Source organism: Vicia villosa, linkage group LG2 (assembly GCF_029867415.1).
Source record: "Vicia villosa cultivar HV-30 ecotype Madison, WI linkage group LG2, Vvil1.0, whole genome shotgun sequence".
In the NCBI taxonomy this organism is placed as follows: Eukaryota; Viridiplantae; Streptophyta; class Magnoliopsida; order Fabales; family Fabaceae; genus Vicia; species Vicia villosa.
In genome coordinates this window covers 152,404,655-152,420,166 of record NC_081181.1, presented here as the reverse complement: position 1 = coordinate 152,420,166, position 15,512 = coordinate 152,404,655, and the positions used below count along the sequence as shown (strand labels likewise).

Sequence of the window (15,512 nt, the reverse complement as noted above, 5' to 3'; positions counted from 1 at the left end):
CAATTTATCGAAGCTTGTTGCAATTTGTAAAAAGATTTCTTCAAATGACACACCATGCTTGCTTTCGGGACTACACGACCCTCTAGTGCCTTCATGTAAACCTCTTCATCCAATTTCCCATGTAGGAATGCATTACTTACATCCATTTGGTGTAATTCCCAAATTTTTGGCACTGCCACTGAAAGTAAACAATGAACGGTTGTCATTTTGGTGACCAGTGCAAAAGTTTCATTGAAATATTCTCCTTTTACTTGTACCCTATTGCTACGAGTCGTGCCTTATATTTTACTATCTCTCTAGTGGCCTTATATTTTATTTTGTAGATCCATTTGCACCCCACAACTTTCTTTCCTTTTGGTGGAAATTCTGGTTCCCACGTCTCATTATCTTAAAGTTCTTTTGCTCGTGAGCAATGGCATTTCTCCATTCTGCATGCTTTATAGCTTGAGAATAAGCGAATGGTTCTCCATGATTTGTAATTGTTGCAAGGAAATCTTTATGTTTTTGTGAAAAATACTTATTGCGTATAAATTTTGTGATACAGTGAACCATACCTGAGGATGGCGAGAGAATCAATTGCTTGCTTGGGGGAACATCACCGGCTACATAACAATGATAATCTTGAAGATATGATGGGGTTGTCGTGTTCTTGGTGGCATGAGTGTGACCTCAGTTTGTTGATGATGGTTTTTCCCTTCATTTCTAATTTCTTCACTATCATTCGTTTGAGGCATATGCACTTCACTAGATTCTTCCATTATATTTACAACATAATCATTTCCTTATGTCAACTCCCCCTCTCGCAAAATTTCATTTTTAAGTTGATGTGTTTTGTTGTGAAATAGATTTCATGGAGGATTAAGTTATGTACCTCTTTCATCTATTTTGAATGGCAACACATTTCCGTAGAACACCACATCTTGTGACACAACAAACTCCCGTGTCTTGAGGTTGTATACTTTCCATCCCTTTTGTCCTTGTGGATAGTCTAGAAACATATACTTGTTTGCTCTTGGCCCAAACTCGTGACATTGTTTAGATGTTTTCGTCATATAACACAAGCATCCAAACACTTTTAGATGATCATAGTTAGGTGATTTTTCAAAAAGCATTTCATATGGAGTAGCTCTTTTATTGTCCACAATGGGAGTTTGATTAATGATATGAGTTGCAATGAGTACATATTCCCCTTAGAAGCGAATGGGAAGATTTGCAAGAAACCTGAGTACTCTTGCCACATTTAATATATGTAGGAGTTTTCTCTCTACACACCCATTTTGTTGGGTGTACTCACACATGAGGTCTCGTGCATAATACCTTTTTCTCAAAGGAAATCTTGAAAAATAGAATTTGTAAATTATGTCCCATTATTGCTTTGAAAAGTCTTCACATCTTTATTAAATTGTGTATTCACCATGTTGCAAAAATTCATCGGGATTCCAGTTACACGAGTTTTATCTCGCAATAAATATACCCAAGTCCCACTGCTATAATCATCAACAGTTGTGAGAAGTCAGAGTGTATTAAACTGAACGACTCTTTTGATTTATTAATGCTTTGAGGGAAAGAGGATCTACATTATTTGGACTTGTGACATATATCACACCCAACGATTTTATTGAAATTAAAATTGCATCTAAGTAAATGAGATAAGTGTTGAAGAGCTTGGCTTGAAGGATGACACAATCTTGAGTGCCATAGAGTAGACATGTATCCTTGATTTGGTGCAAGTGAAGTTTATCACATCTTCTCTTTGAGCACATACATGATACACCCCATTAAGTAAGTCACCTGATCCAATCGTCTTCCTCATAGTTTACTAATGAATCACACAAAAACTTAGATGATAAGTGATAGTACAATCTAGATCACGTGTTAGTTTTTGCACAAAGATCAAGTTGCAACTAAATTCAAGTATAAATAACACATTATCTAGCTTAACGCTATTATCAAAAATGAATTTTCATTTGATTTCCAATAAGAGTGCATTCCTAGTTGGAACTGTGATATAAAAAGATTTATCAATTTTCTGAACATCTTTTTAAAGAGAGTATAAGGGGGTCATGTGGTGTGATGCACCACTATCTAGAACCCATTGTATTTTCTCGCTACTACCAGTCAGCCTTCACGTTACTGCACCATTTTTTATGTCCATTCCATATAACGCACGACCTATTGTTGTTTCCTCCAAGTCTCCCATGTTTTGATTTCCATTAGCAGCTTCCAAGCGAGTCATGCCATATCCACCCTGCCTTTCTTTGTCACGTTGCACTCTACGCATGTCCTAGTTGGATAGGTATCTAACTATTGCAAAAATATTTTGATTTTATGTGACCAATTTTACCACAGTGATCACACTTTGACTTGAATCCGTCTCGCCACTTTTGTTTGCTTCCACAAGAATAAAAGGTTGCTCCTACATCTGGTTTATTGTTGATCCTTTCTTTCTCTGCAGCGCATCGTGCTTCTTCTCTCAAGACAATGTTCACAGTTTTCCGCAGCGAGGACAGTGGTTCATATTGAAAATTGTGGCTTTCACATGAGTGAATTGTTCATTGTCAAGGCTATGAAGGAAAATGTGAACCTTTTGATCTTCTTCTCTTTCATCAATTTCTTATAGGCCCCACATGTACATTTTGGTAATGGTTGTAACTCATTCAACTCATCATATATATACCCTTGAATTTGATATAAAATTTTGTAACAATTATGTCATTTACTTTCTGCATCAAACAGAGCATATGCCACAGTTGATGAATTCATGGATCGTTGGCTGCAAATTGTTCTTCCAGATCGAGCCACATATCTCACGTCGTTGAGTTGTGCGAGATGCTTCCATGTAGAGTGGAATTTTTCGAGTTAATGATCCATGCCATGACCACCAAATCAACTCTCTCCCAGTTGAAGAAATCTTCCAATTATGGTCTTAGTTTCTTGATGGTTCCATCAATGAAACCTAATTTTGTTGTGGCTCGCAGCGCAATTCTCATAGATCGTGACCATATTCAATAATTGTCACCATTGAGGGTGCGCTTGATTTGCTAATAAATGAGGTACTGGACAGGACAATTTTTTTTGTATTCTGTTTGATGCAGAAACTAATCATGTTACTGGACAAAAAAATTGGCAAGGCACTGGACAAAACCATAATTTCTTGTCCCCCACTAAACCATGGAACAACTTTTTGTCTCAAGCACTAATTATAAAAAAAAATATCAAAAAATTATTTTTTACTCTCTTTCTTATTATTTAATATTTTAGTTCATAAATATAATATTAATATTTTATATATAAAAAAATATATTATAATATAAATTATATTGTTGTCCAGTCCAGTAATCATCAAATACGGTATAATACAAAAAGTTATCCTGTACTGTTATGTACTGTCTAGTCCTGTTCTGTCCAGTACTTCATATTTTGCAAATCAAACGCACCTTGAGAGTGACTACCACAAAAGGCATTCCACGCTGCTTTTTCCACCGTCGGAGGTTGGAATGGAATTTTCTCCGACTTCTCATTAACATGATCTTCCTGCTCAGATGCCATATTAAAGAATATTTGTTTTCAATAGATCTGAATTTACACCGTACAAATGAGTTGACATATATATATATATATATATATATATATATATATATATATATATATATATATATGGATAAAGCTAACATGTGCCCCAAGGGCACATGTTAAGAAACCTAAATATAGTATATTTGAATTGGAAAACGTAATAAACACATTAATTATAAATTTTTTATGAAAACAATGCACAATTTCTTAGAAAAAATTTCTACATTTAGCTCTTAACATGTGCCATAAGGGCACATGTTAGCATGACCATATATATATATATATATATATATATATATATATATATATAGAGAGAGAGAGAGAGCGCGCGAGCGCAATGCCTTAACTCTAAATTTAATAAGATCCACAATCTTAGCCTAGAATTAAGGAGATGAAATAACTTAGCCTACTAAGCAGTTATCACGCAGTGAATACAGAATATTCAATCATTTCCTGCTACCCTTCTATTAGCTTGGGTACTACCACAACCATAGACAGAACCGCCCACATTGCATATTTCCACCCATATTGTGGGGATTCCAGTGAAAAATAAATGTCTGGTACTGGATATTTCAAAAAGGAAATCAGGATTTTTTTTGTAAATACTTTGTAGCTGTATTTGATACTATTCAATGTTAATGTCATTATAAAAGATAAATATTTTGTACATCATTCTGCATAAGAAAAATGTTACATTTAATATGTCAATGTAAACTAGATCTCTTCTTCAAATTGCACCACAATCCATTTTTGGTATGGATAGTTGCCCCAGTAACTAGTTCTACCGATTCAGGGGTCCCCTTCAGTTTCACGTCAAAATTCTGTAGCAGCATAGCTAGCGCTACAGTTGATTCCATAAGAGCAAATTGGTCTCCAACGCATTTTCGTGGTCCACCACCAAAAGGCAAGAACGCAAAATCCGATATAATCTGATTAGGGAAACATAACTTGTCAATGTTCAAGAATGAAGCACACAAACCATAAATAAAATTGACATATCTAACCAAAGTATTCGTTTTAAAAGAAAAACGGGGAGTCATAAATTATAATGATTGATTCAAAATCAACTCTTGATATAGGTAAACATGTATCACTCCTTTGTTTACGTTAAATCTTTCCAGGAAAAAAAAAGTAGGAAGAAACCTCGTTTGGATACAAAGCTCCAGGGCTTCGAGATGGGTCAAAACCAGCCCACCCTTCAACTTCTTCATTCTTGTTTTGCACTAGAAACCGTTCAGGCTCAAAGTCATTAGGGCGGTCCCAAAAATATGGAGATCGATGGAGATTATATACCTGGATACAGAAATATTTGAGCAGCCATACAGACATCAACGAAAATGTATTGGTGCTGAACCAAGATATTAGTACTATACTATTATTTTGGTAACAAAAATAGCAGTAATGGTCCACACCTAAACTTAAAAGGATTGCCTACAAAAGACTCATATGGGAAAATTGCCATAGAATAGTGGGGATTTTCCATAGAGTTCCCCTCTCTTGGTTGAAACTGTAGGTTCAGGTGCAAATTTGATTTACACTTCCTAACTATGAAACAAGGTGTGAAAGGTGTTTGTACTCACAGAAATGAAGACATCAGTCCCAGCAGGAATTGTATAACCATCTTTGTCACCTTTATGCCCTCCTGGAGAAATGGTACAAGTCCGCACATAAATAATCTCAAATGCAAGAAACATACAAAAATTAACTAGACAAGAAAGATAACTGTGTCATTTAGTAATGATAAGAATTGCCGATAAAAAATCTCAGCTACAGAAAATGATGCATAAAATGTCTTACAATAAATCCATTTGATTTCATGAGTTCATTCAACATCGAATCCGTATCTTTTGAAATCAGAATCTATTAATGCATCTTAGAACTAAAGGAACCAAATTAAGTCGATGCACCTTAAAATTGGGTTAATCAATTTGTAAAAACATAAATTATTTGACTTCGTTCTAAGGAACCTCCTTCAGTTTGGATCCTTTTACCCATCTTTATCATCATCAACCTTGATCATTTTCAAGGCATTTGTTATTCCTTTAAGATCTCCATTACTAAGAAAGTGGGCCCTTCAATTCTTCCATTATTGAATCCTTATTTCGATCTCAGCTTTGAAAGCCACTTTTGGAAATTAAACCTCCATAGCTTGGTATCTCCCTCCTATAACCACTCAGTAACTATCTCATCATCACTCTCTCCTTTCCTTTATTTATTACTTAAATTAAATAACATATGCCATAATATGCCATAATAAGAAGTCTAAGGCTTTGTTTGCGAGTTTGGAGGGGAAGGGAGGGGAGGGCTATGAAAAATAAGAAGAATTGGGTGAAAAGAATAAAAAGATTTTGGGTAGGAGGGTTTTGGAAGGTTTGAGTTTATTCATAACACCAAAAACCCCATAAAATAGGGGAACTCAAAAATTGTATTGAAGGAGGGTTTTGGAGGGCTTACATAAATTTTTCGAATATCTTTTAGGTTGTTATAGTATTCTGAAAATTAAAAATTTAGTAATGATAATGACTCTTTTATCATTCTAAACAAAATAATTTTTTCAAAAAATGTCAAATATTTTCCTATATTTTTAAAAAATTTCATTCTCGGAAGCCTTCCCCTCCCCTCCAAACTCGCAAACAAAGCCTAACAGTCTATTCGCTTTCTCCACTCCACCAAGCTTTGAACTCACTGTTTCCACCTAGAGTGGAGTGCATTCCGCAAGGGTGCAATGCCAGAATGTCTTATACAGAGATCTCTTTCTTTCCATGTTCTCCAGGAATATGTTTGAGCTTGACCCCTCTAAATCAATCTCAGTTGGTGAGAAAGCCATTGCTCTCTTCATGTCCATATGCATGCATAGGCACTGATTTGTTCTTTGGACTGATGTTTAACCTTCGGTATTTTCTTTTTATTTTTTCTTACTTCCCCATGTTAGGAAGAGTTTTAATATCGTGTTTTGTACGTATTTTCACTCTGACTTAATTCCATCATCTCTATTTTGATTCTGTAGAAGAATCTGTACTGTTCCTGTATAAGACTTTCAATCCATGTTGGTTGTGCTACGTCAACAAAGCATGAGTAATGCATGTTCAATCTAAACAGTTGATCTACTCCCGGTGTTTCATTAAGTTCATGTAGAGTATTGATTATTGATCATTATATTCTAAACCCTTAAATAACTGTTATGCAATATTTTCAATTATAAAATAACATAAAAAAAATTTGTTTCAATTCCATCTTTGTTGAGTATTCGGTAGAAATTGATACCTGGCAAAACATCAGGTTTGAGTGAACGTCTAATCAGCAGAGGTGGTTGTGGATATAATCGAAGAGTCTCCACAACAATTAACCTAATGTACCTGGGTGCATGCAATGGACATTATCATAACTGGTTTACAGTAGTAGCTTTTAATGATAACTTGGTAGAGTAGACTCAATGTAATTGTTGTATAGTGGTATGGTTTGATATGATTGATGATGCAAAAGACTAAGCTCTAACCCTTATTTATACTCTAACTTAACTAATAATAGTAATCAAATAGAAAAGAAAATCATGGTAATAATAACTAAAAAAATATGGAAATAATCCTAAGAAACAATCTAAGAAACTGATCCTACAAGATGTCAAACCCCAAGATAATATTAAGATATTTCAATATCACCTAACAGTAGTATTCTATAGAAACATTGAATAGGCCAACGCCAAGACTCGTAACAAACATCACTACGCAAGAAAAGCCGACTGATTATAAAGTTCCCATCATGAAAGCCTAATTAGAATTAACCACTTTTAATGTTTTTTTTTCTTCATGTAGATGTGGCATATTTTGCTGCCCCCTTTTGATTGAAAAACAAAATTATTGCTAATTCATCATAAATATATTTAAGCTTTCTGAATTAAATAATATCCATCAAACCAGTATCGAGGTAACAGTGAATATAAAAGGTAATATGAAATGGGAACCTACTCCAACTTTTTAAGCAATTCAAAAGTTGGCTTCCCCGTCCCCAGCACCGAATCTACCTCTGCTAGAGCCTTCTTCATTTTGTCAGGATTCTGTAATAAAGAAATTGATAAGCATTAAGATGGTGCTGCACAAAGAGAAAAAAATAAAAAGAAAACATGGCGACCAACGCCAAAAATTAGTCTATCATGAATAGTTTCATGTTCAGGTATTTTTTTATTAACATACTTGAGCTAGCAGGAAAACTGCCCATGTAAGAACTGCCGCCGTCGTCTCATGACCAGCAATAAGCATTGTCATTAAATCATCCCTCAACTGTCAAAAGAGGGAAAGAAGTAATAAAAACCTAATTTGAAAAGCTACCTGAAAAGATAAATATTGTCTTAACTCCAAACTAGAATTTTTACTGTCTATATAGTATCTAAAACTAGAATGGTTTCTTCGGAAGAATGATAAATTAGGAAGAGTTATACCTGACGATCATCAACATCAACTCCCCGCATATCAACTAGGAAACGCAGAAGACTTGCATCCTGTAAGCTTCTATCTTAGTAAACAGTGTGGAATGTATCAAACTCCTATTTTCATGGACTTATCCAGAGAGCTTAACATTATCCTTTGGTGTAAGGTCCCTTAAGGATTAAAAAAATACCTTCAAATTTGAGTAATCCCTTTGCTGCAGTTTTTCAACATCTGTTTCCTGCAAAGAGAAGTATAATCAAGACCATGTCATGTACAGTCGACACAAAGTAAAAGTGAAAAAAGATGCCTATTCATGCAATGACTCGTAATCACCAATCATAAAATCTCAGTATTATCTCACCTGCCTGCTCTCTTTTGCATTTCTGATAAGTCCATCGAGACAAGTATTAATGACTTTAAGGTCATCCTGAAATTTCCTTTGCCTGGGCACAATCCACCTTGCTAATGGAAATTTCCAATATGGAATATAGAAAGTGGATCTATGTTCGGCTTCAAAAAGAGTGCCATAGACAGCCTGTAACAGATTTAACAGTAGAGTTCATCTCCATCAACTCTCTTAACATATCGTAACAAATAACAAATGATTGGCTTGAAAAGCATATTCTCGATGTTATAAATTTTGACTCGCATGTTCATCAAGTTTTTACAGAAAACATGATAAAGCTTTTAAGAATTAGATGATAAAGTTTATTACAGAAAACATGATAAAGTATATCAATGGCAATGAGCCTTTATTCTTACCCATATAATGACACAATTGTTCCCAGAAATTATCTTTAAACACTAGGCATACAAAAGCTCGAGATTTTGGACAACATATTTTGATATGGTTGTATACTAATTATTAACTAAACAATTTTAAGGAGACAGTATAAGAAAGAAATGTAGCACGTCTACTCGAGTTTACAAGAAATACAACATCAGTATCATATATTTGAAATGTATAATCCTTTAGTCAAACCTTAATAACGGGAGATTCATTGGTGACAGAACCAAAGTCATAGTTGAACACACCTAGCCCAATAATATCAAGAGCCAAATTTGAAAATTCTGCCTCAAGGTCCAATTCCACTGACTTCTGTCCATCATGCCCCTCTCCTTCAAGAAGCTTATTGACCTTTAACACTGTTCTTTCTGAACAGGAAGTGAATAGTTGTACCATTGCTTCCAAGTATGAGTTATGGAAACCCGGAGCAATCACTGAAAGTTTCACAAATACAAAGTTAAATCAGAAAATTAGGTTATTGCTATAATTCCAAAGCTAGACCGCGTGGGAAAATGACAGAAAAATAATAGAGATGAAGTTTGCACACCTCTTCTCCTTTGCTTCCATGTCTCAAGGTCTGCAGGTATGAGTCCTTTTCCCATAATTGGTTCTAGGATATCAGCAAGTACTCCCTAGTTTTTCAATTAACAAGCACAGTCATAACTTTTTTTAAATAATTATTTAAAAATGTAGTATAAAATTGAAAGTTAGAAACTAAATGAATACACAGGCACATCAACTTGCAAGAAAACCAAAGCATCAAATTCAAGCTCATGTAATCTAAAGACAGCACATGCTTTACATTTGGCTACAATTCAATGAATAGCTTCTGGTAAAAACATTCATGTTTCACAGTTTCGCACCCACATTTGCAGGACTTAAAATAGTTACAACAGAAATAACACAAACAAAAAGGGCAGAAGCCTTCTCCAACTGCAGGACTAATATGATTTAATACAGTTGTTTGTTTAGTTAATTTTAAATTTAAAATAAAGATCGTGCTCTAGTTTCTACTGTTATAATGCATCCTTGACCTGTCAGGTTTTGCCAAATTAACTATTAGCTTGTAAATCCTTAAGCGATGAACAGGCTCAGAATCACGATTTCATTTCAATCAATATTAGGGGATAAGCAGGGAGCTGGTAAATGGATAGCAAGTTGAAAGCTCTAGTTTTGTTGTAGTAAACAATTGGGCAGTTTTTGAGGACATAGTACCTACGGTGGAAGCATATACTCGTCTAATCAAATTCAGTCAATATTTCCGGTTCATCTGAACATTGATTAATGGATGGAAAATTTACTGTGCACTGAACACCAGTTCCAATCAATCAGCTATCAGATTAGCCAAAATAACATTCCAATTTTTTTCAGATACATACTGATATTAGTAAAGATCATCAGAGTATTAATCCGCTTAACATAAACAACTTCCCAGACTATCGATTGAAGAGTCCACGATACAAAATAAAGCAAGAGATAAGATTGTACCTTATCATAAGAAAATGCATTTTCTCGCAGAATATGTCTCGCAACAATGGGATCTGATACAACAACAAACGCTTTCGGTCCAAACGCCAGTTTATACACAGAACCATGCTGAGGATAACTAAAAGTGAGACTGACTGAGTAAAGTGGAAACCAAAGTAATAAAATCAACAAATTCAGCAATGCAAGCAAACAACATATTTTCACATACAACAACTGTAATTCCCAAACCAACATTAAAAAGTGGATAACTGAAAAGGTTGAGTACCTCTAAGAACCAATCATATAGCGAGAAAAACAGTGGCCGGTCAAACAGATCTGTAACAGCACCTTCAGCTGTGGGCATAGACCCTAAATTCGCACCACTTAACAAGCTTGTAAGAAGGTTGCTCGCGTTGTCAAATACATTTCTACTACTTTGTTTCCTCTTTTCACCATTGACCGATTGGCATCTATATTATTCAAATTAATTAATAATTGATTATGTCAATTCTATATTTGAATAATTAATCTAACAATTAAACACTATGCAGATTAACATATACAGCATCAATTAACAAACAAATAGAAACATTATCTAAATTGAATTTGTTTGAAAATTAGGTTAACATGAACTTGAGGTTGATGAAATTATCTAACTATTTTTGGATGTAGATTTTTTTTTCTTTCATTTTGCTGTAGAGAAAGTAAAAGCATGCATGAGAAACGAACATGATTTGAGAGTAATTATGTATGAATGAAGAAGATTAAAAGGACCTGATAGAAGAGAAGCGTTTGGAGTGAGAAGAAAAGCGAAAATGAAGAGAGGGTGGAAGACTGAGGGTGAATGGTGTAGAAGAAGAGGAATGAAATTTGGTGTGAAGATTAGCATCGGTGAGAGTGACGGCTGAGATAGCGGCGGCAACCATGGCAGTGACGATGGTGTTAAGCTGAGAATGGTGGATGCAAGTTTTAGTTAGTGGTAAGTAAGTGATGACATTGCACTACACCAAAGAAGGTGCTGCTGCTGAGGATAATATATACAATATTATCATTATTATTTATTATCTATTAGATCACCTTCAATGGTAATTTCTTCTATTTAAAGCATCTTCAATAGTAGTATTTTTTAATGAGTTCTTCAACTAGGCATCAATATAATAATTAAATATTGAATCAATTTGTCATGTCATAGTTAGGGGTGATCAAAACCAAACCAACCCAATAGAAAACCGCAAACCAAACCAAACCAAACCGAAACCGCAAAAAACCGCATTTGGTTCGAATTAGTTTGGGTTAGTTTTTACGAAACCGCACGGTTCGGTTCGGTTTGCCGTTTGTATTTTGTAAATCGAACCAAACCGAATCAAACCGCACTATGTTATAACCTAAATTTTACTAACTCACATCCAACCCAAACTTAAACTTATTATACATTAGCATTATGATTACGAACAATTTTCTCATCCTTACACATATAATTTCAGTCCCGATCTTCTAAAATCTCTAATAACATTATCGCACCTTCTTTGCTACATACATCCTTCCTCTTCTTCTATAATCTCTACTCTCTTATATTCTTTCTTTTTTCACCTTCTCATTTTTATGTAAATGTTCCGTATTTCAGTTTCGTTTTTATCGCATATCTTCTTCTCTAATCTCTCAACACTTTTTTTTCTTTTTCACTTTCACTAATCTTTCGTCTCTTCTATTTTTTTTCGTTATAATAATTTTTATATTGTTTTATGCTATTATTTTATGTTTAATATTCCACTTTTGTCTAATTTAATTTTTACATATTAAATGGAAAATTGTTAACAAAATATGACGAGTTTTGTTGTTATTTGATAGTGTATGAATGTATAAATACAAAATTATGTTATCATCTATATGTGTATGTATGGCTCAATAAAATATTTGTAAAAAACCGAACCAACCGAACCGAACCAAACCGCATTAGTTTGGTTTGGTTTGGTTCGGATTTTTTTTAAAAGCCAACCGAACCAAATCAAACCGCACTATTTTTTCTCTTGCGGTTCGGATGATTTTTTCCGTCAAAACCGCCCAAACCGCAACGCGAGCACCCCTAGTCATAGTAGAGTTGCATTGCAATGCAACTAGTAAAAAATTGTGGTACCCAATCAAATTAATTTATGAGGTAAAGTTGTGGAACCCATTTGAATTACATCAATAAAATAAATATTAAATAAATTATTTTGAGATGATATGTCTGGTGGGACCCATAAAGAACTCAAAAATGAGTTACACAATTGGAGATGGTCTTATTATCTATTAGACCATCTCCACATGTACCATTAATTTAATAATTAAATATTTAAAAACTTGTCATGTCATAATAGAGTTGGATTGCAATGCATCAACTAAAAAATTGTAGTACCCAATCAAATCAAGTTATGAGTTAAAGTTGTGGGACTCATATCAAATTTTTATTAAAGTTAAAATTAAATAAATTCTTTTAATATGATGTGGCTTAGTGGGTTCCATAAAAAACTCAAATGTAAGTTGCACCTAGAGCATCTTCATCCATACTACCCAATTTGATGGTATAAATGGACCCCACTTAATATAATATATTATTTCACACTTCTCAATTAATTAAAATTTGTAAATATCAATACTACCCATCTAAAAATTTAAAATGGGTCCCACTAATCACACAATATACACTAAAAAATTGAAAAGCACCGTAGCATTATTTGGATATGGTGGTTATGTAATACTACACCATTTGCATTCAATTATCCATACTATTTTGACACAAGTGGTACATGTGGCAAATATCACCATTTGCTCTCAGAAGACTCCTTAAACATACTAGCATATTAAATAAAGAAAATATTCTTTATAAAACTTAAATTTTAATTTTTAATATATTTTCAATATATTGAATACATATATTTTAATAAAAATTTATCAATTATTATTATTATTATTATTATTATTATTATTATTATTATTATTATTATTATTATTACTATTATTATCTTACACTACATTCTCTTAATATACGACTCCAATTTTAAAATATCACTAATTAAGAAATGTTTTAGAGTATAAGATTTAAATAGTTTCTTTTTTATCCATTTATTTTCTTAGAAACCCGTGGTAAAAGCTCCAAAATCCAAGAATTAAACTCGATATTCTTCGAATATCGACCTTTGCAGAGACTCGTTTGTAACTCAAGTCCAAATATTTGGTTTGGTTCTTCTAAATTTTAGATATAATATGTACTATCTTTGTAAAATTAAATATAAATATTTTATTTTTCAAAAAGAAATTTTTTCATTAAAAACAACAATTTTTAAATTATTCAAAAATTAAATAAATTATTTCTAAATACAAATTTTCTATTTATTTTCTCAATAAATATCTCCAAATAAGTTATTAATTCCTCAATTTTTAAATAAAAATCATTTAATTAAAACGGACAAAGATAATATATATTATGACAACAATTTTAGATAATAATTAAAATGGACAAAATTAAAATTTATAAAATTAATTAAATAAAATATATAATTTAAGGAATAAATATTTAAAAGAAAATCAAAAGAAATTTGGGATTTTGGTTAATTCGGAAATGCATATCTGAATTAACCAATATCTCAAATTTCTCAATTTCTTTGGGATTTTTTCGGATATACATATTCGAAAAACTCTGACAATTTTTTTGGGTGTCTTCGGATATGCATATCCGAATGATTCAAAATCTTAAATTTTTTGGAGTGTTTTCGGATATGCATATTTAAAAGGTATTTTCGAGTTTTTATGGGTGTTTTTCACCATGGGTGTATAAAGAAATTGTCAATTTTTTTAACTATTTGTATAATTTTACAAATTTATTTTTAGGAAAGATAAATAATTGATTTTCATAAATGTGTATTTATTATTGATTGCACATATTCAGCTTAGCACATCAATAATGTTAACAAACAACAATAAGCAATGAATATTAATAATCAGCTTAGCACATCAATAATGTTAACAAAGAACAATAAGAAGTGAATATTAATAATCAACATAGCGAACTTAGCACATGAAAATTCTACAATAATGTCAAGAAACAATAAGCACCAAATATTAATCAACTTAACACATCTCCAGCACAAGAAATTTTCTCAATCAGCTTTGAATTTCCATCCATATGAAAGATTTGTGAGAAAGTTTGAGTTTGTTAAAATGAAAATGGACGTTTGAGTTTGTTAAGATGAAAATAAGGGTGATGAGGTGGGAATTTCTTTTTTTACAAGTTTGATTTTTTTAAGATGAAAATGAAATACACATCCACTAACCACACATTGTGTACGCACCAAGGTCGCTCAGCATAATTATTCCGTTACCGCGGTAAATTGAAATGGAATTTAGCAATATTGTTACTTTTTCATCTTCTCCCTCTATTACTATTCCTTTCCTTTTTTAATGCTTTTTCAGTTTTTATTTCTTTCAATCATCTTTATTTTTAAATGCTACATACTTATAATTATTTTTAATTATTGTTTTCTTATACCTCATTCTCTTAATATAAGACCCCACACATAAAATTAAACAAATTAAGAAAGGTGTTAGAGTATTAAGTTTATTCATTATTTGTATAATTTTACAAATTTTTAGGAGAGATAAATAATTAAGTTTCATAGATGTGTATTTATTATTGATTGCACATATTCAGCTTAGCACATCAATAATGTTAACAAACAACAATAAGCCGTGAATATAAATAATCAGCTTATGTTAGAAATATCGGTGAGATCGAATGGATCCAGGCTGAATCGCGAACGGAATCACTTTCCTTAAAAGTATTTCAAGCACACTCTCGATTGTCTTAGAGTTGGAACGGCCTGAATACCCAGGATAATTCAGCCTTACTCGAGTCTGCACAAGACCGGTGAAGAAACTCGAATGCAAGGAAGCTGTCTGGAAAATATATTAGAGGATAATGATTTTTTTGTGTGTAGATTCCGAAAATAACAAGCTTGTATTTATAGCCCATGCAAAAGTGTGTTTCATAAGTTGCAACTCTTCATGAAACAATATTATTTAAAATATATAATTGCAATGGTTCATAAAAATACAATGCACCACTTCATGGAATGTTATGTATTTCGAATTCAAATTCAAAAATCAAACTTTAGGCAATAATTAAAACATATTCGCAGTATGCCGGCGGCCGAAGGCCGGGCCGCCCGCCGGAGGCGGCCGGAGCGCCGCCTCATTAACGCCGCGAATAGCCCGATCGCTCCGAT

At 33.0% G+C, this 15,512-nt stretch overlaps 1 protein-coding gene across 1 annotated transcript; it reads right to left on the bottom strand.

The window, feature by feature from the left end:
- Window positions 1-4,143: 4,143 nt before the first annotated feature.
- Window positions 4,144-11,272, bottom strand: LOC131652500 (cytochrome P450 97B1, chloroplastic). Its single transcript, XM_058922361.1, has 14 exons — window positions 11,026-11,272; window positions 10,538-10,721; window positions 10,273-10,380; window positions 9,332-9,416; window positions 8,980-9,218; window positions 8,359-8,532; window positions 8,188-8,235; window positions 8,009-8,068; window positions 7,764-7,850; window positions 7,539-7,627; window positions 6,838-6,929; window positions 5,154-5,215; window positions 4,717-4,866; window positions 4,144-4,502 (listed from the first exon to the last, which is right to left on the bottom strand). The coding sequence occupies exons 1-14, from the start codon at window positions 11,175-11,177 to the stop codon at window positions 4,278-4,280; spliced, it is 1,755 nt and encodes a 584-aa protein (XP_058778344.1). The 5' UTR covers window positions 11,178-11,272; the 3' UTR covers window positions 4,144-4,277.
- Window positions 11,273-15,512: the final 4,240 nt, after the last annotated feature.